Source organism: Dermacentor variabilis, chromosome 2 (assembly GCF_050947875.1).
Source record: "Dermacentor variabilis isolate Ectoservices chromosome 2, ASM5094787v1, whole genome shotgun sequence".
NCBI classification, from domain to species: domain Eukaryota; kingdom Metazoa; phylum Arthropoda; class Arachnida; order Ixodida; family Ixodidae; genus Dermacentor; species Dermacentor variabilis.
This window is the reverse complement of record NC_134569.1, coordinates 242,249,986-242,277,438: the sequence shown is the minus strand read 5'-3', so window position 1 is coordinate 242,277,438 and position 27,453 is coordinate 242,249,986. Positions and strand designations below refer to the sequence as shown.

General features: G+C 45.6%; 2 protein-coding genes across 14 annotated transcripts in view; one reads left to right on the top strand and one right to left on the bottom strand.

Annotated features, from left to right (window-relative positions):
- The window catches only part of LOC142573189 (GTPase-activating protein skywalker-like), a 73,203-nt gene extending 59,368 nt beyond the window's left edge, over positions 1–13,835 (bottom strand). For 2 of the 7 annotated variants that reach the window (XM_075682776.1, XM_075682774.1), the window contains exons 1-3: positions 13,401–13,810; positions 6,896–6,985; positions 3,016–3,170 (exon numbers count right to left, since the gene is read on the bottom strand). In XM_075682776.1, coding sequence (XP_075538891.1) covers positions 3,016–3,153 — 138 coding nt within the window. In that variant the 5' untranslated portion in view covers positions 3,154–3,170; positions 6,896–6,985; positions 13,401–13,810. Of the gene's footprint in view, positions 1–3,015; positions 3,171–6,895; positions 6,986–9,056; positions 9,072–11,913; positions 12,042–13,400 lie in introns of those variants that run through there. The other 5 variants (XM_075682771.1, XM_075682772.1, XM_075682770.1 and 2 more) reach the window with 5 other exon arrangements.
- Positions 13,836–14,022: 187 nt separating this feature from the next.
- Positions 14,023–27,453, top strand: part of LOC142573188 (ubiquitin carboxyl-terminal hydrolase 11-like) — a 256,525-nt gene continuing 243,094 nt past the window's right edge. For 2 of the 7 annotated variants that reach the window (XM_075682766.1, XM_075682764.1), the window contains exon 1: positions 14,023–14,184. In XM_075682766.1, the coding sequence (XP_075538881.1) occupies positions 14,182–14,184 (3 nt within the window). In that variant the 5' untranslated portion in view covers positions 14,023–14,181. Of the gene's footprint in view, positions 14,185–14,314; positions 14,782–14,880; positions 14,921–27,453 lie in introns of those variants that run through there. The other 5 variants (XM_075682768.1, XM_075682769.1, XM_075682762.1 and 2 more) reach the window with 5 other exon arrangements.

Genomic DNA, 27,453 nt, shown 5'->3' with positions numbered 1-27,453 from the left:
CCCTGAGATCTAGTTTTCCCGCATGGCTCGTCTCCTGCAGGGCGGCTTCGCCCGCCGCGTGGCCTGGCGCCCGCGGCGGTCGGGTGGTACAAGCGCGGTGCGAGAGATGGCGCGAGCGTCGCGCCGCTGCGGGGTTACTCGGGCGCCGGGAGACAAGGCGCTCTCTCGTTGTTGGGTTCGAGACGGGAAGCGGGACGGTCGTGCCGCACGTGCAGCGACCCTCTTGCCCGGTCGGCGCGCACGCGGGAGACGTCCCCGCCGCGCGCCGACCCATGCTTCTGCGAGACCGCCTCGCGTGGCCGCCTTCGAACGCGCCACGATTCGCGTGACTGTACGCGCGAACGACCAGGCGTTGGGATCCAGCATGGGGCGAACATATTCGCTCGCTTCCGGTCGCGGTGAGTCATACTTCTAGATTTGTCGCGCGCCCATCGGCATGTTTTGTGGATAGCAACTCGGCTAGCAGGCACTGATCTATGAAAGGTGCAATAAATGCCCTTGTGATTGTTTGCACTACTGTGTTGTCGTTCCTTTGTCTCAAGAGTACGGGTGTGAGAGACCCCACAAGCGTAAGAGTGGGGTTTAAGATTAATATGCAGAAGACAAAGATAATGATAAATAACCGGGCAAGAGAACAAGAGTTCAAGATCGCAAGTTAGCCTCTTGAGTCTGTGAAGGAGTACGTTTACCTAGGCAAATAATCACAGGAAACCCTGATCATGAGAAGGAAATTCATAGAAGAATAAAAATGAGTTGGATCGCATATGGCTGACATTGTCAGCTCCTGACTGGAAGCTTACCACTATCATTGAAAAGGAAGGTGTACAATCAGTGCAATGTACGAGTGCTGACATATGGGGCAGAGACTCGGAGACTGACAAAGAAGCTTAAAAACAACTTAAGGACCATGCAAAAAGTGATGGAATGAAGAATGCCAGGCATAACTTTAAGAGACAGAAAGAGAGCGATCGGAGAGAAAATGGGTATAATTGATACAATATTCCAATTGACATTAAGAGAAAGAAATGGAGCTTGGTAGGTCATGTAATGCGCAGGTTAGATAACCGTTGGACTATTAGGGTTACAGAGTGGATACCAAGAGAAGGGAAACGCAGTCGAAGACGGCCGAAGACTAGATGGAGCGATAAAATTAGCCTGCTAGTAACAGCGCAAAATTTAGACAAGAGACGAGACAAGAAGCCACCTCAAGCGCTGATAGCAGGATGGAAAACTAACAAGCCCAAGCTGCTATTCTAGCGAAATACATTTCTCGTACCTCGGGCCCTTTTCAATGCTGTTACTAGCAGCATGGAAAACCAACAAGCCCAAGCTGCTATTCTAGCGAGATAAAATTAGGAAATTCGTGGGCATTTGTTGGAATCGGTTAGTGCAAGACAGGGCTAATTGGAGATCGCAGGGAGAGGCCTTCGTCCTGCAGTGGACATACAATAGGCTGATGATGATATATATATATACACACACAGGGTGTTTCAGCAAACACTTTGAAAAATTTTTTAAAGTTGCCTGTGGCAGATATCCCAATTTTAGTTCATGAGCCAGTCTACTCGAAGCAGCAGGCAATACTTGCACAAAAAACTGAGTTGCAAAATCAACTAATTGTTAAAAATTCACTAATTAGGTTTTTAACTAATTACATTATGGCCCATACTGCAACTTACAAGTTATAGCCGCAGAGTTCGCTGGGCGGATCCAGTTAGAACGAATTTTCAAGATGACACCAGTTTCGAGATACAAATTCCCGAACTTTGCGGAGAAATGCATTGGCGTTCTGGTTAATTTGTTAACAAAATGTCGTTTCATGCACTGAAGCACACAAATAACTGGAACGCCAATGCATTTCTCCGCAAAGTTCGGGAATTTATATCTCGAAACTGGTGTCATCCTGAGAATTCGTTCGAAGTGGATCCGCCTTACGAAGTCCACTGCTAGAATTTGTAAATTGCAATATGGGTCATAAGACAATTCGCTAAAAAGTTAATTTGTGAATTTTTGTTAATTAGTCAATTTTGCATTTCAATTTTTCTGCAAGTAGTGTCCGCCGCTTCAAGTAGACCGGCTCATAAACTAAAGTTGAGCTTTCAGCCACAGGCAACATTTAAAACATTTTGGAAGTGTTCGATAAAACACCCTGTGTGTGTGTGTGCATGCGTGTGGAGGCCAGAGCTCCTGAACACTTTGCAATATAGGGAACAAGATTTAAATCATGGATCCAAGACCTCAAGGAACTGCGACATAATGCTAATGCATTTCTTCTGAATTTAGCTCTAATTTGCCTTTAAATTTTTGTTCCCGCAAATTCTACCTTTCTGCCATTTTTCAGAATCCCTTCCCTTGTTTGATATGCAGAACAAGAACTGACAAGATCCCAAGCAAAGCCTAGCACCAGATAAGGAGCTGTTCATTCAAAACAAAGAAGAAAATCCGAGCACACCTAAGCGCTCCTTCCGAGTTGTGAATGCGAAAGCATTAATGTCCAATTGAATGCCGCTGACAGTCCTTCGAGTTATGAACTCTTCGTGGGCATGCGAACACGTTGAGACACTTGGCACATTTTGATTTGGCCTTACTGAGGTGCACTTAGAATGCAGGTGAGAGCTTGCGAAGAATGCACAAATAACACAGGCTTCTGGTGGTGAGAGCGAGGATGATGTACGTTGCTGCAATGCCCTCTCCACTCAAGCAACACCCGGTGCACTGCTGCAGCAGGAGGTGTTCCCTTTCCCCCACTCTGCTCCGTCGAGGTGCGCTTGTGCCCTGGCCCTGTGGCCAATGGGAACTCTGTTGAGGAGCGCTTGTGACGTGGTGTCACAGGCAATGGAAATTTAGGTGCCGTTTTGCTGCTACAGACGCCGGATGATGGCTTTTTCGCTCAATGAGGATTTCTAGCACTAGTTGGGCTTGAGGCCATTGTTTCTTGCGTGTTCAAGGCCACGTGTTTTCCACTATGCATCAGTGCCTCTACAAGTTCAAAAATTTTTTTTTGAAGTGCCTTACATCTCTTATCCTCTCCTGCCTGATGCACTGGATGACATCGCTGTGGGCCTTGTTGACTGGTGTTGGAGATGTAGGGATAGGATAGGGCAGCTTGGCGACATCCACATACTCTTGCTTGAAGACAATAGGCAATGCCATTGTACAGTTCGGTGTCCCTGAAGTAAAAGTACATTAGACTAATTTGCACAAATACACACACTTTTATCACCAGTCACTGACCCTCAAGGACACTGGTTCAGTATTAAAAGAGAGAGCAGATGCCCTAAAGGAACAAAAAAGGAAAGAATGAACAGGAACAAATCAGGGTCAGGTCACATGCCTCAAAAAGTTACAACATACCAGTACATGCAGAATCAATACACCAATATGCAAGTACAAAGTGTATAATGATGTGGTAAAGGATGCTAGCACTATAGCTAAATGTAGACAAGCTAGTGTAACACTGAAATGGTTGTATCTATGCTCTGTTGCCTGTGCGCATGAAATTGTGTAACTGCATATTAGATAATTCATTTTAATGTAATTCATTTTAGATAATTTTATAAAGGCCTTCTTACTCTAGGCATTTTTATAGACTTTAGCAAGGCCTTTGATTGTATTAACCACGAGCTTCTGTTACATAAAATGAATCGCTATGGTATTCGTGGCATCGCTTTAGACTTGATTAAGTCATATCTGTGTCACAGATGCCAATTTGTGCAAATTAATAACATTTCATCCCAAGTTAAACCAGTCTATACTGGCATTCTGCAGGGTAGCATTTCATGCCCTCTTCTCTTTAATATATGTATTAATGATATTGTTAATGTAGATTTCCACACCAAGTTTATTTTATATGCTGATGAAGCAACCGCGGTGTTTTCCTCAAGTAATGCTGTAACACTGCTTACAGTTGCGAATTATGTGCTTAAAAAATTATATACTTGGTCTGTCGAAAATGGGTTCAAAATCAACACAGGAAAAACTAAAGCAATTTTGTTTCATGCCAAAATAAGAATGCTCTCCTGAAGGATGACATTAAACTTTGCTCTTCAAAAATCATGCTCGTGAATTCCATTAAAACCTTAGGTGTTTTCTTTGATCATGATATGTCTTGGAACTGTCATATTTTTTAACAAACAAGCTTTCTCAAGTTTTAGGTCTTCTTTTCACTATTAAACAGATTCCACAGAAGGTAAAACTTCTGCTCTATAGCTCTATTTTTTTGCCACCTAAATTACAGCTGCCTGGTTTGGGGCACAACATCTGCCACTAATATTAATGGTATTTTTCGTCTGCAAAAGAGAGCTATTCGTGTTGTGTGCAAAGTGCCATTTGACTTTCCCACTAATTCATTATTTAAAGACCTAAAGATACTTAAAGCTCCTGATCTCTTCAATTTTCGCTTAGCGCTAACCTATGGCAAGGAGTGCCAGAAAAGCATTAACCACGCCAGGTCTATAGCCAACTTGACACAAAATAGAAGTTATTATGCTGCAAGATTTCCGGAATATTGGTTTGCGCCATACCCATGTACAAACTATGTGAAACAAAAGCTTTCATACACTTTACCGCAATTATTAAATAAGTTAATGAACGATGGTATTGATGTTTTTTCTTGCAGTAAAAACAAGTTAATAAATTACTTTGGTGCCTATTAGCGTTTAATCTGTGTATAAGTAGGCTTCTTTTTATTGAGTTATGTATTTTTATCGCTATCTGCTGTATGAACACTTGTATGAGAACGTTTATCGTTTTCGTTTTGTTCTTTCTCTCTTACCCTCCCTTTTTGCTATGTGTTCGTTTCTGCTGCTGCTGTCAGGAGAAGGTTTAAGGACTAGTCAAGTTGCTCTTTTGTAACTTTTTTCTTTATATCCTCTATAAACTTGTACATTCATGGAAATAAATTTATTCATTCATTCATATACAGTAGATTTCTGTTAGTTCTACACTGGTTAATTCGATCCCGACCGAAGGTCCCGATTGGCACCCATGCATGCACTCCATATTAATTGCTGCATATAGTTTGAAAGATAGCAGAGATGAGCAAATGTTTGCCATTCTGCCTGCCAATGTATACAGGGTTGTGAGGGAAAGCCACGCTTAATGCTTGCAGGAGACAGACTTAGTACAACACCAGCGAGGACAGCTTGTTCTATGCATAACTGCAACACTCGTGCATGCATGGTTATGAACTAAATACATCTGAAGAAAAGTATAAAATAACTGCATGCTGCCAATACTAATTTAAGGTGCTGAAACATGGAGGATAACGAAGACGATTAAGAAGCTGAGGACTGTGCAACAAGCAACAGGACAAAAAAATTACGACAGACCCCATCTACAATCATTGTCCAAGTTATGCAGAAGCCACCTGCACAGCATACATACTTTATTAAACTTTCATCGCAGCTGGTTGAACGGAGTAACGGTGCATCCATTGGCTTTTGCAGCCAAATGCATTGCACGTCTCTAGAGATCTAATGTTCCAAACTTGAGCCTTGCATCCATGTTGATATTGCTACACGCATGTGATATTTGCTTCTTTGAACAAGGCACATGGGTGCCATCACTTGAGAAAAGAAAAGGAAGAACCAACTGGGCTCGCGCTGTGAATCTAACCGATCAGCGCTGCAACCTCTGTTGTAAATATAATCTGCAAATAGTTGCTCGTCTTACCGACTCGTCCTTCGCGTAACACTGTGGTGGAGGTGGAACGTTCCCCATCCTCGCCACGGAGCTTAACATTAACAATAACATTAACAGTTCTTTAGTGGCGGCTTTTCTGTTTGCATGGGTGCTGCTTTAACAATACATCTGTGCTCGGCACATGAAGGTTCAGGCAGTTCTCTATATATAAAAAACAAAAGAACAAACGCACAACACTGCTCCCAACGGGAACATATACAGTAACTAAAGTTTTGTCTTTCACAAGCAAATGCAAGAAAAATGCTGTGCTACAGACTATCTAAAGCACCTACTACTTGAAACAAAACTGTAGTGCTATTTTCTGTTTACTTTTTACTGGCAATGAAAAAAAATTCAATATTTATAGTACTATAGCGGTGGAAATGTTTAAACAAGAACTTCTTCACATTTTACTACAAGGCTAGCAGAAAGTAAAGCCTAAGTTGTTGCTTTCAATAGACTGAACAGTTACTTCCGTCAAAAAACAAGGCCACCTAAATTATGCTGCAGTCATTTCTAAAGCCTGACGAACAGAACAAGAAGCACCTCCTTGCTGGTAAAAAACACCCCTTGGCTTCATCAACAAGGAGAGTGCCAGGTGGAATGGCCTTTTTCTTAAACTCCGCCTCACAAGAATTTGGGTTCCGATACTTCCAGGTTATACAAGTCTGCTGGGAACACATTCCTCAGGCAGAATAATGATGAATCCCAGAATAATGGTGAATTCCATACTTGGCTCTAAAGCCTGTTTCACACGGTGCAACAAATGTGCCGTCGTCTCCTTCATGCGGACAATTTTTCAATGGTCAGAAATCCTTGACTTTTCTGCGAATTCACACATGCGGCATGGATGGAGAACCAATAACACAGATTGTCATAGAAGCCGCTGTGGCTTGCCTGCTTATTTTTTGCTTTCACAGAGTACTGAATTCTAACACAAAACATTCCATAAAAACAGTGTCCAGTTTGCTTTACTTTGTTTTTACGAAAGCAGATTGACAAGGCCTAGGCCACGAATAAGTCGGTCTTCCACCAAGTGCTCCCAACTACAAAAATTGTTGCCGCTACAAATCAGCGCATGTAAAACAATGCGAAGTTTGCATTTGCAGAAATCGCAGCTGCGAAAAAACCCAGTGCTAAATTGCAGCGTGTGAAGCAGGCATAAGCCACAGCATCTGGAAAAAGAACAATTAATTAACTTATGCAACCTCACCTGCTTCCGTGCACCACTAAGGGCTAGTCGCAGGCGCTGCAGAAAGTGCGATGTTGCAGGCTAACCCGTGCACCGGTGGTGAGGAGCCACCTTTGCACAGAGAAGATGCACACAGTGAGTTGGGGCACTAGACCCATGTCTTTGTCGCATTGGCATGGCCATTGTCACGCACAAGACAGTTCTTCAAGTACAGGCTAGTTGACTTTTCTTTAGGGACAGATGTTTGGGCAAGCTCACACATACAAAAAATTCCAGCAAGAAGCATCTCGGATGACACACCGTAATGCCACCACCGAGATGCGTCACGTGTGAAGCGTTCACTGCAGCCAAGTTGCTGTCTGATGCTTCCCTCTGGACATGCTGCGCCGTCTAGTGGTGCCATTGTGAAGACCGCGCGTGGCACGACTGAAGACACTTGTACTCGGACTGTCTAAATATATGTGATGCTGGTTCGATACGGGCCACACCCCATGACCCAAGTTGGCCTAATGGCTGGTTTCGAATCCTGTTCCTTGGCGCAGCTGTCCAACCCACAAGACAAGTGACCCCAGTTGGTGCGAGAGAAAAACTGTCAGATAATGGCACAGATAATACTGGAAAGTCCGTGAAGTACCTTAAGAATGCTAATTGCATTAAAGTGCTTGTAACAATGACAGGAAATAAAAACGAGGGAAAGTGCTGACTTGCAACTGAAGTTTTATTTGACAACAAACCCTGAACTGAAAAACAAACGGAAAGTTTTGCAATGACAGATTACTTCTTGAGGAGAGGCGCACTGCATCATTCATGTCTTTTCTTTTTTGTCATCCTTGACGACTGTGCATTCTTCAATTGTAATGATTCATGTTTCACAGTTGTTACCAAAAAAATACAAGCAAGCTAGTAATTGACTGTTTTCTGCCACATAAACCTTTGTAAATTAGTGCTTAAAGCACAATTCGTGAATGTGAAAACCAACCTAAAACACAGCCTGCTCTAACAGAGAAACAAAATGTAGCAAAAATAAATTGGACAGCCTCTGTGGTTTACAAGCTGCAGTTGCCAGATGGAAGGATGATAACGCCTTTCGATTGATGGGCAATTAAGGAAACAAGTGTGTGCAATACTGAGATCTGGGATCTTAAAGGTCCTGTGTACACATGCTTTAATGACAAATAAATGTAGTAACAGAGTATTATTACCACAGGCCAAGGTTTTCTTTTTCCAAAATATTTAATCATAGCATGCCTTCAAATATTTGACTAAAAGATGCTTCTATTCAACAAGCCAGCACTGTATTCATTCATCATGAGAGCAGAGAATGCATGGTAGTTCTCAAGCCACAAAAATGCCACCAAACCTATGAGTAAACATTATTTATAGTACCACTATTAGAATATTCACCATTTCTTCATGCATGCGTAAAGCCACCCGAGTGGTTTCTTTCCTTGTATAAAGGAAAGATAGTACAAAGACTGAGGTCCTCAGCACTCTCCGAGTCCACTGCAGCTGCAACTTCAAGGACATGTGTCCTTGGCAGTAGATGCTGAAAGCCCCAACAGATTAGAATCACGAATTTTCCAAATTAAGTTGACCTAGAGTCTGAGTGTCTGATTTTGCATGCTCACACTCTCACGAGCATGTAAACAGCATGCACACAATTAAAATTAAATAAATTAAATCATGGGGTTTTACGTGCGAAAACCACTTTCTGATTATGAGGCACGCCGTAGTGGAGGACTCAGGAAATTTCAACCACGTGGGGTTCTTTAACGTGCACCTAAATCTAAGTACATGGGTGTTTTCACATTTCGGCCCCCTCGAAATGCGGCTGCCACGGCCAGGATTCGATCCTGCGACCTCGTGCTCGGCAGCCCAACACCATAGCCACTGAGCAACCACGGCGGGTAGCATGCACACAGTGTATCTTGATTTACTTAATTCCACCTAGATGTATCAAGCTAACTGCAAAGGTATGGCCATGCTGAAAAACATGCTGCGTAATGTAAAATAGGCATAACAGTACATGTAATGAAAAGTTCATTGTTAAGTGTCAAAACAGCCTCTGCACATTGCACAGCTATTACTTTAAGCTGCAAAATATGTGTACATTACAGTCATTGGACCTTAGCTTGTTGCATGAAGGACCATTGGTTACAAAAAGCACAGAAAAAAGACTTACGTTAGCCCCTGATCACTATGCGTGCAAGAGAAGCACAAGCACAACTTTTATACAGTGATATCAAAGTGGCAATGCTTCCAACAACATGCACCAACTTACATTCAACACATTAGTAATTGTGAGTGAACACCATTTCCATGACTGAGCTGCACAGAATGCTGGCTTCATGCTAGATCATATATTTTGAACAGAGATTTTTAAATTTGAATGGAATGGCGGGTTAAGCCATAGAGAATGAGTCACTCCCATTTCAGCAGCCACGTTGCACTGTGCACAGCTCAGGCCATGGGTGTGACTGCAGATCATTGTTCGAAACACTCGTTCAGTTTGTGCTCAACAGTTTCGCTTCATGTGAATGGCCTAGGCCACGCCAAGTCGTCAGCTGCTGGGCATGGCTGATGACCCGGCATGGCTAGGCCAATTGCTGGAGGCGAGACTGAATGCAAACTGAATGAGCGTTTTGAACAACGATCTCTGATCGTGTCCCATGTGTAAGGTTGCACACTTGCGCGAAAAACGACGGCAACCTAGAGAGAAGAACACAGGCCACCGTTACCATCATCTTCTGCACTGATTTAAAGTATGCCTACGCTCCAACTAGACCGACTTTCTACCTTATCGTGCCAGATTTTAGCATTTTCCTTGCTTTTATACACTGACAAGCTACAACTGTGAAAATGCACATGGTAAACATTGGCCTTTCACAGCCCCACATAACTCATCATACAACACCCTAACTTACGGCAATGTGCGCAACATTAAAGGCGGGAAATTTAATGCTTGCAAGGATAAGTGGCAGAGGCTTTAAGGTTGCTTCTTTTTAAAACAATGTTCAGTATCTATCAAAAGTCGATAGGAATAAGAGAAAAATTTCAGTCAGTTCAGCATAACAGAACCTATTGATACACTTCCTTGCACGTGCAAAAAAGCTTAAGAATCGGGAGTAGATAATGACCAGGAAATGGTCCCTGGCAGGACCCATACAATGTACAACTTCAGTGTAAGCCAGAATATTACAACTACTAGCAACATATAAAGAAGATCTTTTACTGCATTGGTTTTCTCTTAATCCACAGCCTGTATCTACAATTAGTTTCCGTTATAGAATCTCACAGCAACTAGTGAAGGCCTTAAAATTTGTACTTCTCCCAGACAAGCACTTCCTCATAATGCTTCAACGTGTAAGCATTAACCAGGCAACAAAGCTGTAAGGGGCTACCAGGCCACACATTTGTCACTATCCATAGATTGTCTAATACTCGAAGTGTTGGAGCAGTATGGTGAAGAGCACAGTGAATAGGACGAGACTACAAATGTGCTGGTTGCCAACTGATGGTTTCATTCTGAATGGTGCAAATATATAGCAGTGAGTTATCAGGAAGCAGCATAACAAGAAAGGAGAAAAAAAAATGGTGCACGCATTTCACCTTTATTTCACATCCTGTTGCTGTGCTATTCACAAACCAACTACATAGTTCAAGTTTGAGCTCTTTTGGTGTTGAGAGAGATGGGCTCTCTAATGAACCCTGGACAGGTTAGCCTGGTAGCACAATTGGCCTGCTGCTACAGATGGGAATAATCGGAAGTACATGCACACTGCACGCCACATATGCACACGACATACAATGAACATGCAGCATACAAACTAATTAAAGTATTTCGTTGAGACCAGTGCCAAGCCCAATGAAGGCACTTGTTTTAATCATGGTGTTGGTCTGTTTATATAATGTTAAGCCCGGTATGATACCTAAATATAATCTTACTCATTTTTAGTAGATGAAATTGACTCGCACTGCAATGAACGGCTGTATACGTTTGTACTGCTTAACAATTTTGATTAGGTCGGCAGCAAGAAAAGCGCCGACAGAATCGTTTGCTGGAAAATGGCGAAGAGGAATTGGACAGTGAAAGCTGCACTGTAATGTGAGAAACTATGTCATGAGAAGAAATACACAAGAAATGCCCTGATCAGTACCCTGGTGTAATTTTTCAACTTGACAATGCATCTTCTTACATGCGTTTATGGGGCCAGTTGCACCACTCTGGTGGTGCGCACAGGTACACTGACATGAAAAGAGAACGAACTGCTGAAGCACTTCTGAAGGTCCTCACACTTCAGAAATGACCAGATAAGTCATAGATATGATTCTGCCTGTTTTGATTATTCTGGCAATATTAGAAAAAACACTAATCACTAAAAAAATTGACCCAATTCAAACCTCTTTGGAAAACCAAAAATTTTAGTTGTGATAATGTGGGGCCTAAACTACATTGCAGAAAAAAGCATGACGTGCTGAAGGCATATGCGACACAACAAATTGATTGCACAATCTCCTCACCAAGCTGAAGTTCTTAAAGAAAAATTCGAATGAACTGCAATATGTTAATTAAGAAACTAGAACTTCAGCACTTTCTAACATGATGTGCTCCTGCAGGCACTGCTAAGTCCACAGAATGACACATCTGCAACAACCATTGTTAAATTATGGGGTTTTATGTGCCAAAACCACTTTCTGATTATGAGGCACGCCGTAGTGGAGGACTCTGGAAATTTCGACCACCTGGGGTTCTTTAACGTGCACCTAAATCTAAGTACACGGGTGTTTTCGCATTTCGCCTCCATCGAAATGCAGCCGCCGTGGCCGGGATTCGATCCCATGACCTCTTGCTCAGCAGCACAACACCATAGCCACTGAGCAACCACGGCGGGTTGCAACAACCATTGTGTTGACAATGCTTGTCCATGCTCGCTGCTGTAGACGAGGAGAAGTGGTGTGAAGTCATTAACAGCTTTCAAGAGAAGTACACTGCTGCTGCAGAAAAGTGGAGCTGTGCCAAGCATTGATACACTACTCACAACAATTCATACCGTTTCCACCTTGTGCGGGATTGACCAGGGCTCACAAGGCATCGATGGGAAAGCATCCAGAACCTTCCCGCATCCCTATGGCTGACAAATTTGCAGCAGTAGATAAGGCGAAGTGGAGAACCTGAGCATGGAAAATGCTCCTTGGACTCCCTCATCTCCAAGTGCAGCCACGTGAGTGCGTTTAGCCACACCCCCTTTTTAGAACGCTTTCTCCTTTCCCTTCCACTCCAGATGGTAACTACCAAGATGGGAGGTTGTAGCCGTGTACAGGAAATAAAGCATTTTTGCCGCTTAACATACCATGCAGCCAGTTATTCTGATACCACACTCAGATTCTGAACCAAAACATCAAGGCAAAACTACCAGCAGTGTTTGACATGTATGGGCAGTTTTCTGCCATTTTACCCCTGGTACGTACTGGCATTAACTTGCTAGCAGGAGAGTTCTCAGAATATATTAGGCATGTGCTGTTGAAAAAAATCATTCTGCCCCTATAGTTTTCTGGAGGATGCACGCGAGAGACTAGCCAGTCTTTTTATGTGCTGTTCTACATCTACTGGCTTTTCCGGTATATGCGAATGTTGGGAGCGTGTTCTCAATGCTTCGATCTGTAAATCTAAAAGAGTGCACCACAATAATTTTCTCCTATTGTAAATGTCGACTGCAGATACTTTCTGCGAATATACTGCTTTTTTTTTATGCGATCAAGGGTGTTTTAGGGGTATATGGACGAAACTAAAACGTGATATAACGAGATAAAGTGGGGAATACCTTGAATTTAATGGCGTTGTCAAAGTAAGCGCATATGAAATCCGATCTCTTGTGAAAAAAACTAGAATTCGAAAATGACCCACCATTTTCGCCCCGAATTTGACGACAAAAGAAATTATATTGTCCATCCCCTTACGTAATTAACATTACAGCGCGAAAAGAAATGTCGCCATATAACTGCGTGCGCTAACTAACTTTTTTTTTAGAGTTAACGCTGCGCTCACGAACGCCATGCGCGTATCAGCGTGTGACACATCTTAAGTTCCTGCATGAGGTGGAAATAAAGGAAGTGTACACAAGATCAACATGACAATCATCGCTGGTGCAAACTTTTTGGAGAGGCACTCTTCTCTGAACCAATACGCCTGCCAAGCACGCTAAAGAACTTTCATACATTTGCCGAGGAAAAATACAAGCCAGTGGTCGGTGGACCAGCACCGTGCACTTAAATCGGAATTCACGCATAATTTTAGTTTCACTTTCATGCGCCCACCATTTTATCGACGAAGATAAATCACCTATCTGACAATTCCTATTTTGCCAGCTCAAGCGCTATGACGCAATGGGAAATAGCATCCGCTCTTTTGAAACAAATTACAAAGTCTTGAAGTAAAAGAAGAAAACGAAGCGTAAGCAAAGGTTTAGCGAAGGGTTGCAGATATGCGCTAGGGGGGTGGGGCGATGCAGATCGAGACGTCACATACCGAGTAGAAGAGGCGAGCGGCACATTATTTGTTCTGCCGAGAGGTTCTTGTCCAGCGTCGGTTTTGGCGGGCACATCAGAGCGTGCAGCTGAATGACGGAGATCGCTGTGCGCGCTATGGGCCTACGCGCGAGAAGCGTTGAGAGCGCCTACGTCGGCGCTGCTAGTTTCCCTCTTGGGAGTTTAAACGGAGCGTTCGAGCGATGCCAGTACGTAGCTCCCTTGTACTGACTCGGCCAACTGGCGCTTAACGACTACGGCCGTAGGTTTACGAGCAAATCCTGGCGCAAGACGGGCGGTGCGACCGTACGACGACTGCGGCACACCCACAGAATAAAGAACCAACTTGCACACCTCTCTGACCTCTCTCTGAAGTCCTACGGACTACATGGGACCATGGGGATACGGTCGATGCGGACGACCACCGGCCACCAGTCATTCTTTTTAGTTTCGGTTTCTACGTTAAATGAAATTTGAAATATTTTTTCTGTTCTGCAGAGAATTCCTTGAAAATAAGTTTTTTATGATGGTGGTGCAGTACTAAACAAAATATTTGGCGCTAAAATACTTGACAGCCGCTGTTGCTCTCCGCACAGATCTCAGTGCAATGCTCAGGGTAGCAAAACGAATGGATGATTGTCAGTTTCGTAGTCGTGTGCTTGTGTTTTGGGCCGGTTGTGTGCTGTGCGTGTTGTGCATGTGTGCTTGGAGATTTTCGTCGTCAATTTTGATCCCATGCCGGTTCCAGGAGGAACTACAGCCGTCCTAGTTTGTTCCCGTTAATGGTAAGCCAACATCGTGCGCGTTGGTTGCACACCGGAGGCCTTTGGTAGGCTTAGAACCCCGGCTCTCCCGGCGTCGACCGGGGTAACATAGTGGGGGCATCCAGTCAACGAGCCAGCAGTTCATTGCTCCGTGCGCCTTTCCTTCTGATGGGCCGCTCTGCAGCGAAACAGTGCCATCGGGGAGCACGGCATTGCTGTCAGAGCCGCTGTTTTACGTTCGGCTGCTGGTTGTGCAGCGTTCTACCACCGTCTCGACGAAGCGAGTTCGCTTTCTGGAGCCGAGCGAACCGAGGCGGCGGCCCTCCGAGTGTAGTGCGGCTCCTTTGTTCCTCTTCGTCGCCGTTCCTCCCTCTCTGTTGTTGGCCTCGATGCGACCAGCCGATGGGAGCACCGTCGCTCGACCGTGCACCCCCGCGCCGTGGTCGCGTGCTTGGCTGTGCACTGCGTACGTCGTTGTCGGGGAAAAAGCGGCGGATGCGTCCCGCGGTCTGCTTCGCCAGCTGATGCACCCGCTGTTTCGCGCGAAGCCGAGGACGCGCGGTTTCACGAGCGCGCTGACCTCGCTCGTCGGCACCACCGCGAGGACGTTCTCGGAACGTAAGCGTAGAGGGCCTCGCAGTGCCTTCCGTACCACGGTGCACGGTTTCTTTTTCGGTTCAGTTTAGGTAACCCCAGTCATCGCTGTGTCGTGTAATAACCTGTCAGCCGTTCATGGAGCCATGCACGATAAAACAACGTAAGAAGACACGACGCAGGCGCTTCTTACCTTGTGTGGGGTATCTTGTGCTCTTTGGACTGTTATCGAGTATTCCAGTAAGGTTTTATTTCTAGTTTATCATAACTGCCAGCTGCACCAACCTTGTACTGTTTGTGTTTAGCGGTGTAGATAATAAACGACGATGTTGTTATGTTTAGGAAGGGGAGTGTAAAGCGACAAGCATCAGTTTTGGCGCCTACCATTGCTCCGAGGAGCACGCCTTCGTTTTACCAATGATCCTTTGATCTTCCTCGCAGAAAAAGAAAGCCAAGTAACAATACAATCTCTTTGATAGTGAGATTTGTCAATGCTATCAGCATTCAGTGCTTGACTGCAGTTGTGGCATAATGTGGACAATTTGGTCTTTCTGTGGGTTTTCGCTGAAGCCGGCTGTCTTTTCATACTTTTTCGTACAGCATTACATTTGCTTCTTGCAGAACATTCACTTTTGCATTGAAAACCAAAGTATTTTATTGGGTCCTTTTGTGAATGAGGCTGCATTGTCATACATTCACATTGCTAGTTTTCCTGATATATAAGGTGTTCAGTGCTGTTTGGTGTGTGTTAGTCTCAGATGACACCTTCAGTGAAAAAGCATGTGCCACATTTGGCTGCACTTGTTTCATCGCTATTGAATCCTTTGCTTTATTGCAACATCAACAAACAAAAGGTTGTTTATTCATAATGTCTAGTTATGCCATTATAGGGACAACAAAGAGAAACAATCCACTTGCACCTGTAGACTATTCTTTCAAATATCCATTTTCATTTATTTGCCAGAAAAAAAAAAAAAATGGGCGCTCAAAATCCCCTCCTAAATTCTGTGCTTCAACAGTGGCACCAGTGACATCGTTTTAACCTTACAGACAAAATTTGATCTCGTATGGATTCTGAAACTGAATTGCATGCTCCAGTGTTTGTAAATGTGTGAAATATGTTTAATATGGATCCTTATTACTTGTATCTTAACTATGCAAAAATTATTAGCGTGTGGGTGTTGTGTAAGTTTTTCCACACATTTTCTCTTTTACTGGAAATTCTTTCCGCATTAGTTTCTTAGATCACTTTAGTCCTCATTTTTCTTGGTTTCCCAAATTTATTTGTTGATCTTGAAATGTTCATCATAGTAAACACTTGTGCTGTCTGTGGACAGTGTAGGTAAATGGTGACTTGCATTTTTGTTCCTGTGATTTTAAGTTATCTCGCACCTAGTCTTGATTTTTCCTCACTAAAATAATAAAAAAAATTCGCCTTCAGAAAATTGCAGATGTATGCCGATGTGAACAACTCACTTATAAAAGACAGAGGTGCTGTTAAGCAAGTTCTGCCACTGCCCAGAATCTACCCAAGACTTTGCAAATTCTTCTCTATATTCGAGCTTAGTACAAGGGCAAATCAGAAATTCTTAGCTCCTATTTTTTGTTAGCCAAAATAAGGTACGTACAGGTAATGACAAATATATGTACTATTCTACGTACCTTACACTAATTTTCCACATAGTCCGCACACTGGTTTAGAAATTTCTCCCATTGCAACACTAAATTGAGAGTCACGTGTGCCATGTTGTTGTCAGTCAGCGATGCATGCGGCCTCCCCGAATGCTCATTGTCGTGCAAGTCTTCACAGCCTTTTGCCAACTCACACCACCAGCGCCTCACACTTCTTAGAGTGAGACACCTTTCCCCATACGCGGGCTGCATTTACCTGTGGATTTTGATGGCTATTTGTTCCTTGCGCGATAGAAAATGAATCGCACTTTGTTGCTCATACCCCTGCAGGGGCGTCTGCAGGTGTTCGGTGTGTTGCGACACCACGTACCCGAGCACATGGGGGTTGGACCCTCCCACGTCTAACCGTGCGCGGCAAGCCATGTCTGGGGAAAGGGGGATCCTGGGGGTTGAGCCGATGCCGGGTGTTTGGACCTTTAAGGCCCCCCGGCGGAGGCAACACACCTATTCGGCCTCGGCTTCACATAGACGGCACCCCCGGACTGACCCACCCGGGGGAAATCGGTAGTTGCCTTTTCCTGTCTCTTTCTCCCTCCAACCTTCGTCGTTCTCTTACTTTCAATCTTTCCTGTCCTTTCCTTATTTTCGTGTTACTTCCGGCTTTGTAGGCAGCAAGGGTTAACCTTGTGCATTATATCCAGTCTTGGGTATATGTATTCGGTTATAGTGGGGTTGTAACGCTGGTGTGCGCAGAACTGAAGACTTTCCGTCTTGTGTCGTCCCCTGGTTGGGCTCCATGGTGGGCGATGGCCATCCCTGCCGAAAACACCATACTACTAATGGCGACCTCTTTCCCCCACTCCCTGATTGCCCCCAGAAACGAGGGCGCACCGAAGATATTTTCCAATTTCTTGGAAACAAACTGCTAAACTTCCTCTGATTCCATGTAATTCATTCTAACAAACCTGAAAAGACCATGAGAATGATTTCTCCTTTTCTCGTGTCTAAGTATCTCACTGAAACTCTTGGTGCAGGCTATAAAGCATCGAAAATGGCTAGCGGCGATCTCTTTTTGGAACTACGCGATCCGAAACAGCTTGAAAATCTTCCTAAATTTGTGTCATTTTGGGAAATCCCAGTAACAATAACCCCACACCGAACTACGAACACCAGCCGTGGTGTTGTTTCTGACAACGATTTGATGGAACTAACAGAAGCTGAACTGTTGGAAGGCTGGAGTGAGCAAAACGTGATCAATGTTAAAAGAATCATGCTAAGGCACGACGGGAAGGAGATAAAAACCAAGCATCTTGTACTCACTTTCTGCTCAAGCATTCTGCCTGAGACGCTCGAGGCTGACTATGTAAAGCTACGGGTCAGGCCACATGTTCCAAATCCTCTCTGCTGCTTCAAATGCCAGCGTTGCGGCCACAGTTCCCAGAACTGCCGAGGCCGGCAGACATGTGCAAAATGTAGTTCCCGTGACCATGCCTCTGAAACATGCGAAAATGCTCCACACTGCATGAACTGTGATGGCGAGCATGCTGCATACTCGCAGTCATGCCCGTCCTGGAAGAAAGAAAAAGAAATAGTCACAATCAAAGTAAAGGATAACATATCGTTCAAAGAGGCACGCAGGCAGGTAGCATACCTTCCAAAGAACAGCTTTGCTGAAGTGGCGTGTCAAGGGGCAGCGTCACAACGGCCTCCGGTGGCTGTCCGACCCACAGGCAGTGAGTCGGCAGTTACGACATTTGCCCCCACGGTGGTTGCAGCTAGCGCTGCTCCGCCAATCCAGCAGAAGAGACCATCGACCCTGAAGGTGGGCGCAGCCAAGGCTGCCCCAACCTCCCCGGCCCCTTCCAGCGTTGGCAACAGCCGGCGCAGCCAAATCCCTCAGGGAGCCCCATCGACCTCCGGGCTGATGGGCGCAGGAGTCTTGCCTTCCGAGGCAGGGCTCTCTCAGAAAACTTCTCGCTCGCAAGAGCGCGTGTCTGGCGCCTCACAAGAAGCAATGCACACACCTATCCCCACGGCGCACCAAGTGCCTAAGGAGCGGCGAGGCTCCCTCGAACGCTCCAGAAAAGGCAAAACCCCGGTTACAGGGCCTCGAAAGAGCTCTGTAATCTAAGGCATCACTTCCGTTTCCATACACACAGCACCTATTTACTTCCAATATGGATACACAAATTATTCAATGGAACGTCAGAGGTCTCCTTAGAAACCTTGATGATGTGCAAGAACTCATCTACAAACACAATCCAAAAGTGCTTTGTTAACAGGAAACACACCTAAAATAAGTACACACACTTTCTCCGACAGTATATAACTTTTCGCAAAGATCGTGGTGATGCGACAGCATCATCGGGCGGTGTTGCAATTGTTATCTATAAAAGCATTGCATGTCAACTTTTACAGCTACAAACACCTCTTGAAGCAGGGGTGGTTCGAGCTGTTCTCCTAGAGAAACTCGTCACCATTAGCACTCTTTACATGCCCCCACATTACAAATTAACGAAACATGAATTCCAATCTTTATAGATCTATTGCCAGAACCTTATGTTGTTCTGGGTGATTTCAATGCACACAGCTGCCCATGGGGCGACTCTCGTATAGATGCGCAAGGTCGTCTTGTTGAACAGTTCCTTTTTTATTCTGGCGCGTGCCTTCTGAATAAGAAGGAACCCACGTATTACTGGCTCACAAACAAAACCTGTTCTTCAATTGATCTCAGCATAGTTTCCCTGTCTGTACTGCCTGAACTCGAATGGGAAGTTAAGAACAATCCTTACGGAAGCGACCACTTCCCCATACTGCTACGAACACCTAAAGAAAATGAATATCCACCACAGGCTCCTAGGTGGAAGATTGATACAACTGATAGGGAGAAATTCCGAACCCTCACTAGTATCTCATGGTATGATGATTCATGCTGCTCTGCAGTATTTTGCAGCCTTCATTATAGATGCTGCATCTAAATGCATATCAGAAGTAAATGGCTTGGCATGCAGACGGCGTGTCCCGTGGTGGAACGACGAATGTAGGATTGCTCGTAAGAAACAGAACAAAGCATGGGGGTTGCTATGCGCTTCTCCCACTGCAGAGAATCTTATCAACATTAAGAAAGTCCCAATGCAGGAGAACCCGCCGACAGGCCAAAAGAGAAAGTTGGCAGAAGTTTTTATCGAGTATTAACTTGTTTACAGATGAGGCCAAAATCTGGAACAGAGTAAATAGGATTATTGGGCGACAAATATATTCACTCCCTTTGGTAAATACACAGGGCGACACACTACAAGATCAGGCAGACTCACTTGGGGAGCACTTTGAACGTGTGTCAAGCTCAATGCACTGTTCCCAATCCTTTCTTAAACATAAAGAAATAGAAGAACGTAAGCCAATCATACGAAAATCCAGACATAATGAACCATATAACCGGCCTTTCAGTATTGCCGAGTTAAGAGCTGCCTTGAACACATGCAAAAGCACTGCACCGGGACCTGACAGAGTCATGTATGACATGATCAGAAACTTACATACTGACACACAAGTTATGCTACTCACACTTTTCAACACTATTTCAGCTGCGGGATACCTCCCATTCGCATGGAAAGGAGTGATTGTGGTTCCTGTTCTGAAGCAGGGAAAAGACCCTTCCTTGCCAGCAAGTTATCGTCTGATAGCTCTTACAAATTGTCTGTGTAAGCTTTTTGAAAAAATGAATAATCGCAGACTCATACATTTCCTTGAACTCAACAATATCCTCGATCCCTATCAGTGTGGCTTCAGACAAGGGCGGTCGACAACCGATCATCTTGTGCGCATTGAAGGATATACCTGCGATGCATTTGTACACAAACAGTATTTCCTCTCAATATTCCTCGATATGAAGAAGGCATATGACACAACATGGCATTACGGGATCTTGCGGGACTTGTCGGGAATGGGCATCTGTGGAATATGTTGAAAATAATTGAAAGATATTTGTCGAATTGTATCTTCTGCGTGAAAATCGGCGACATATTATCGCGACCTTTTATACAAGAAACTGGTGTACCCCAGGGAGGCGGACTCAGTTGCACACTCTTTATCGTTAAGATGAACACACTTCAGGCTTCTCTACCACTGGCCATTTTTTATTCCATCTACGTGGACGATATACAAATAGGTTACAAATCTTGCAACCTTACAGTGTGCAAAAGACAGGTACAGCAGGGCTTAAACAAAGTGTCCAAGTGGGCAGACCAAAATGGGTTTACTATCAACCCCCAAAAAGCTCTTGTGTTCTCTTTACAAGAAAGAGAGGCCTGGTACCTGATCCTTGTGTAGAACTGGGTGGACAACAAATTCCCTTCAACAAAGAGCACAAATTTCTAGTTGTTATTCTTGACTCCAGGCTCACTTTCATTTCACACATAAAATGTCTTAAAGCAAAATGTCGAAAAACTATGAATTTACTTAAAATCCTATCCCACACACCATGGGGTAGTGACAGGAAGTGTTTACTGAATCTTTACAGGAGCCTAGTTTGATTACGACTTGACTATGGTGCTGTGGTTGATCACTCTGCTGCCCCGAGTGCGCTAAAGATGTTAGACCCCATTCATCATCTGGGTATCTGTCTGGCCACTGGCGCATTTAGAACAAGCCCTATCGAAAGTCTATATGTAGAGTCAGATGAGTGATCACTCCATATTCAGAGAACATACTTCACCTATTTTCTAAGAACATAAAGAACATCCGTGTTTCACAACCATTAACGACTTGACATGTGAAACACTTTTTCATAATAGACCCTCTATGAGACTTCCTTTGTCACTGCGTACAAAAGAGCTTAGCGAAGAAATGGATGTCCCAATTCTCAAGCATCGCTTAATGCCTCCAGCTAAGCTACTACCACCCTGGGAGTGGCAGGTGATAGACTGTGATGTATCCTTTGTAGAGGTCACAAAGCACGCTCTTAACTTTGAAATTGCTATGCATTTCCGTGAACTTCAATCAAAGTACTACTGTTCCGAATTCCACACAGACGCGTCAAAATCACATTCTGGTGTATCTTATGCTGCTGTTGGTCCCTCTTTTTCTAAATCTGATGTATCGAACCCCTTAACGAGTATCTTCACAGCAGAAGCCTATGCTGTACTGTCTGCAGTAAAACATAAAGAAATTAAAACTTCACAGAGCAATAATATTAACAGACTCGTTAAGTCTTGTAAAAGCGCTGAACTCTTTACAAAAGTTTACAAATCAGGTTTTCATTGAACTTTACTCACGCTTATGCAGCATTTATTTATCGTATAGACATGTAATAATATGCTGGGTACCTGGCCATTAAGGCATCGAGGGTAATTTACTAGCTGACAAAATGGCCACATCACTCACACCGCTAGCCACTTTTCCGAAGGCTGCTGTCCCTGTCACAGATCTGAAGCCTTTCTTAAGAAAGAAACTGCAACAACACTGGCAACGCATGTGGAACGCAGAAACAAATAATAAACTGCTCATTATAAAGCCACAGTTAGGTCTTTGGCCCTCCCCAACAAAATCTCGGCGAACAGGTGTCCTATTCTGTCACCTCAGAATAGAACACACATTTGGGACCCATCATTTTCTACTTACTGGAAGTGAACCTCCAACCTGTGGTAGATGCGGTGGGAGGCTGACCGTCCTCCATGTGCTCCTGGAGTGTCGGGAAGCTGAAACGGAGAGAAAGAAAAATTTTCCGCTTGCATACCATTATTACATCCCTCTACACCCGGCTATGTTTCTTGGTAATGAACCGCTTTTTAACACCAAGGCAGTCCTCAACTTCTTAAACGATGTTGTCCTACTTCTTATGAGCCCATTAAATTTGTAGAGCATCGTCGTTTCAGAGGATGTCGCTGCGATAATTGTTTTGCGTATTACATGCCTCCAGGCCCTTCGTGTTTCAAGGGCTCTAAGGAGGCAGTAGTGCTTTAGCCAATCTTATACCCCGATATATTTTACACATCGTATCATTCTTTTGAAATGCATCTTAATGTTCATAGTACACGTCATACGTCATCGCCATATTCTTATTCTACAGACTTTACGCACTTTAGAGCGACTATTTTTAAGGTCCCTTTACAGCCACGTCACACCAACTTCCTAGAACTCATAATTACACTGCAAACTCATTACCACAGACATGGCGCTCTTTGGTCATACTTGACCCTTGCGCCATTAAACATCAAACATTCATTCATTTGTTGCTTGTACGCTATGGACGTGTGAAGCACAACCACCATCTTGAACAACTGACAGCAGCGCCGTACCACATAGCTACCGGCAGATAAAGCCGAGCCAGTCCAAGAAAGGTCCTCTGCTGGTAATGGATGTTCACTTCGCTTTTACAGCCGTAATTTGGCTTAAAAAAAAGAGGGGGGGGGCAAAGGCTTTCTGATTTGCCCTCATACATGTGTATTGTCAGGTATATATATATATATATATATATATATATATATATATATATATATATTGTAATGGGTGCACTGAACAGTTCCGAGGGTAACGTCTCTTCGTAACCGAGGAGGCAAGTGACGCAGAGCAGGAACAGCTGGTTGCCCGAACGGCTCACACTCGTGCCAAGCACTGGCGATGCGGCTGGCCCACTGGTTGCACAGCAGGCATGGAAGAGATGATCTGGCTGGCCTTGTTCTTGTGCTCTTCTTCTTCTTTACAATTACCCCGGTGCAAAAGCGGAGCCATCCTGGTGACTTACGACGTGGAGACGAGCGGGTCATAGAATTGTTTCAGGCGGCGCAGGTGAACAACATCCCGTCCACGGCGGCGCTTGTCGGATGTTGATGTAAGCGGCCCTATGACATAGTTGACCGAAGATGTTCGTTCGACGATGCGGTATGGTCCATCATACTGCGAGAGAAGTTTTGTCGAAAGTCCAGGCGTGGTAGAAGGCACAGACAACAAGACAAGGGTGCTGGGAGCGAAGTTCAGATTCGTAGCGTCGCCATCACGATTGGCTTTTTGTCGTTGTTGGTCAGCGGAGGTGAACTTTCGGGCTAATTGACGGAATTCCTCGGCGTATCGGGCGACGGCTGAAACGGGAGCACATTCTGACGCGTCTGGTGTATAAGGCAAAACTGTATCGATGGTATGGGAAGGATCGCGACCGTAGAGAAGAAAATATGGAGAAAATCCTGTGGTACTTTGTGTAGCCGTATTATATGCATACGTGACAAATGGGAGGATGACGTCCCAGTTTGTATGCTCCGATGAAACGTACATGGCGAGCATGTCACCAAGGGTGCGATTGAAACGCTCTGTAAGTTCGTTAGTTTGAGGATGGTACGCCGTGGTGGTCCGGTGAACTATGTGGCATTGAGCAAGCAGAGCTTCAACCACCTGCAACCGAAACACACGGCCTCTATCCCTGAGCAGCTCCCGAGGTGGGCCATGACGAAGAATGAAACGATGGAGCAGAAAGGATGCAACGTCACTGGCGGTAGCTGCAGGTAGAGCAGTGGTTTCGGCATAGCGTGTAAGGTGATCAACTGCGACAATAATCCATCGTTTTCCAGCGGGTGTTAGTGGTAGCGGCCCGTACAGGTCAATTTCCACACGGTCGAAGGCACGAGCAGGGCACGGAAGCGGCTGTAATAATCTGTGGGCCGGATGAGGCGGAGATTTGCGGCGTTGGCATTGCGGGCACGAGCGGACAAACTTTTGGACAAAAGTAAACCTTCCTCGCCAGTAGTAACGTTGCCGCAGGCACTCATATGTCTTCAAAACGCCTGTGTGTGCACATTGTAGGTCAGTATGGAAAGACGCGCACATGTCGGAACGCAAAGTCCTAGGGATAACCAGGAGCCACTTGTGACCATCGGGCTGGTAGTTCCGTCGATACAAGAGTTTATCCCGGACAGCAAAATAGACAGCCTGGCGACGCAGAGATTGGGAGATGGGAGATGCAGGCGAGCCAGAAAGGAGATCCAAAAGAGAAGCCACCCAAGGATCCTTGCGCTGTTCTGATGCGAAGGTGTCGATGTCGACCGAGGATACCGCCTTAATGGTGGAGAGGGAGGCCGTGTCGGCTGGCGGTGGAGAGCGGGACAGCGTCAGCGTCAGTGTGCTTGCGACCTGAGCGGTATATGACGTGTACGTCGTATTCTTGAATGCGCAGAGCCCAGCGGGCAAGGCGCCCAGACGGGTCTTTTAAAGAGGATAACCAACAAAGGCGTGATGGTCAGTAACCACATTAAAAGGCCTGCCATATAAATAGGAGCAAAACTTCCAGAGTGCCCAAACGATGGCCAGGCATTCTTTTTCTGTGACGCTGTAATTGCTTTCCGCTTTGCTCAGTGCACGACTGGCGTAAGCAACGACGTACAGGGAGTAGCCAGGCTTGCGCTGCACAAGGACAGCGCCAAGGCCAATACCACTGGCATCGGTATGCACTTCAGTTGGGGCGGTGGGGTCGTAGTGTCGCAGTATAGGCATAGGTATAGTCGCAGTATAGTATAGGCGGAGATGTCAGGAGACGGCATAAGGTCACGAACGCGGTGTCGCATGCAGGAAACCAGGAGGATAGGTCGTTGGCACCATTTAAGAGTTGTGTCAGAGGTGATATTATCGAGGCAAAATTGCGAACAAAGCATCGGAAGTAAGAACAGAGGCCAATGAAGGCGTGAAGTTCTTTGAGTGTCTTAGGTTTCGGAAATTCTGCCACGGCGCGAAGTTTTGATGGGTCGGGGCAAATGCCGTCTTGTGAGATGACATGACCTAGAATCATGAGCTTGCGCGCGGCGAACTGGCACTTTTTCAGGTTCAGTTGCAGGCCTGCGTTGGTCAAGGACGTCAACACTTGCCTAAGGCAAAGAAGATGAGTGCTGAAATCAGGGGCGAACACAACGATGTCGTCGAGATAGCACAAACACGTGCTCCATTTTAGGCCGCGCAAGATATTGTCCATCATTCATTCAAAGGTAGCAGGCGCATTGCATAGGCCAAATGGCATCACATTAAATTCGTATAAACCATCTGGCGTAATGAATGCAGTTTTAGGGCGATCAACTGCTGACATCGGGACCTGCCAGTAGCCCAAGCGTAAATCCAACGAAGAGAAGAATTTAGCGCCTTGCAAGCTGTCCAGAGCGTCGTCAATGCGCGGTAGAGGGTAGACGTTTTTGCGCATTATCTTATTGAGACGGCGATAATCGACGCAGAACCGAATGGAATCATCTTTTTTTGTGACGAGAACCACCGGTGATGCCCATGGGCTATTGGAAGGTCGAATGATGCCGCGCTGAAGCATGTTGTCCACGTGCTCACTGATCACCTGACGCTCATTGGTGGATACGCGGTACGGGCGCTGCCGCAATGGCGCGTTGGAGCTGGTGTCGATGTGGTGGCCGACGGTTGACGAGCAACCCAGAGTAGGCTGAGTGACATCAAAAGAAGAGCGGAACTGGGCAAGCAGGTGAAGAAGCTGGGAGTGCTGCTCCGGAAGTAAGGTCATCGGCAATGAAAGGTGTGAATAAGTCAGGTGATGGCGGAGCAGAAGTGGAAAGTGCACAGAAGTCGGTGAGCTCAGCATACGAAGCATCCGGCACGTCGGTTATAAACATTTCATCAATAGGCTGAACATGGCCAAGTGCTTCGCCGCGAAGAGCCATCAGGGCTGTAGGAAGCGGATTGCAGACAACGATGGCGCTGAAACCGGCTGAAATGTCAAGCGCGGCAAAAGGCAGGGGAACGTCTTTGCGGGTCATGAAGAGTTCTGAAGGAGTGAAGAGGACAGCGCCTTCAGAGACAGCGCCAAAGAAGACGGGAACAACGGCAGACGAGTACGGCGGTATGGCGATGTCTTCTTGAATAACTAGCTTAGCGGGAAGAGAAGTGGCGCTGACGAGGGGCACGTCACACAGAGGCGATAATTCGACTTCAGCACGTGCACAATTGATGACGGCGTTATTTCACGAAAGAAAGTCCCACCCAAGTATCACGTTGTGAGAACAGGACTGGAGAACCACAAACTCCACAATATAGAGAACGCCCTGAATAACAACTCTAGCTGTGCATGCTGCTGAAGGCTGAACTGGCTGGGCGCTTGCTGTGCGAAGAGAAAACCCAGAAAGCGGCGTCGTAACTTCTCGTAAAGTGCGAGAGAGGCGTTCGTTTAGGACAGACACGGCTGCTCCAGTATCAATTAGCGCAACGGTAGGGACACCGTCAACAGTAAGATAGACAACGTTCGAAGGCGACAATGGAGGACTTGTACAGATCGATGGCGATGCAGTTCTTGCCTCCTGAACTGCGGCGCTTAGTTTTCCTCTTGCGTCGGTGAAGGGTGCCGAAGCATGGGGGACAATGAGCGGCGACGCGGGGAAGGTGAACGACGTGTAAGGACTGGGCGCTCGACTGGTGGCCTGTTCGACTGCCGACTAAAATATGTGTCGTGGAAAGGCTGCACGTTGGCGTAGGGAGGCAACTGCACAAACTCATCAGAGTACAGCATGCGGAGGCGGCAGAGTCGTGCAACGTGGCCGAGAATACTGCAGGCATAACATATGGGCCTGTTGTCTTGTGTGCGCCAAGGATTAGTAAAGGCAAGAGCAGGTCGATGAACGGAACTATGAAAGGGTGGTGGCAACCGAGGATGTGTAGCGCAAGGAGTGGTTGACGAGGGGGCTGCGCGGCAACGGATGCGTAAGTAAGTGGCGCGGCGTCAGGGTACTGCTGATGCTGCATTGGTAGAGCCTCAGCAACTTGGTCTTCAATAACCCGCCGGAGCATAGGAGCGAGCTGTGTAGGAGGCTGTTGCGACAGGAGCTGCTGTAGCTCAGCGAAGGGTAGCAGAGAAAGCTGACGTGCAACTTCCTCCCGCACGAAAGCTTGGATTTGTGTGAGCAAGGAGGAACGATCAGAGAAGGCTGTCATGGAAGAGAGGGCCTCGTCAGCCACTGAGGGGCGCCTAGTCAACTCGCGCTGCCTCCCCAACTTGTTGTAGCTTTGGCACAAGTTTATGAGCTCTGCTACGGTGCGCGGGTTCTTGGCGATCAACATTTGGAAAATGTCATCGGCGAT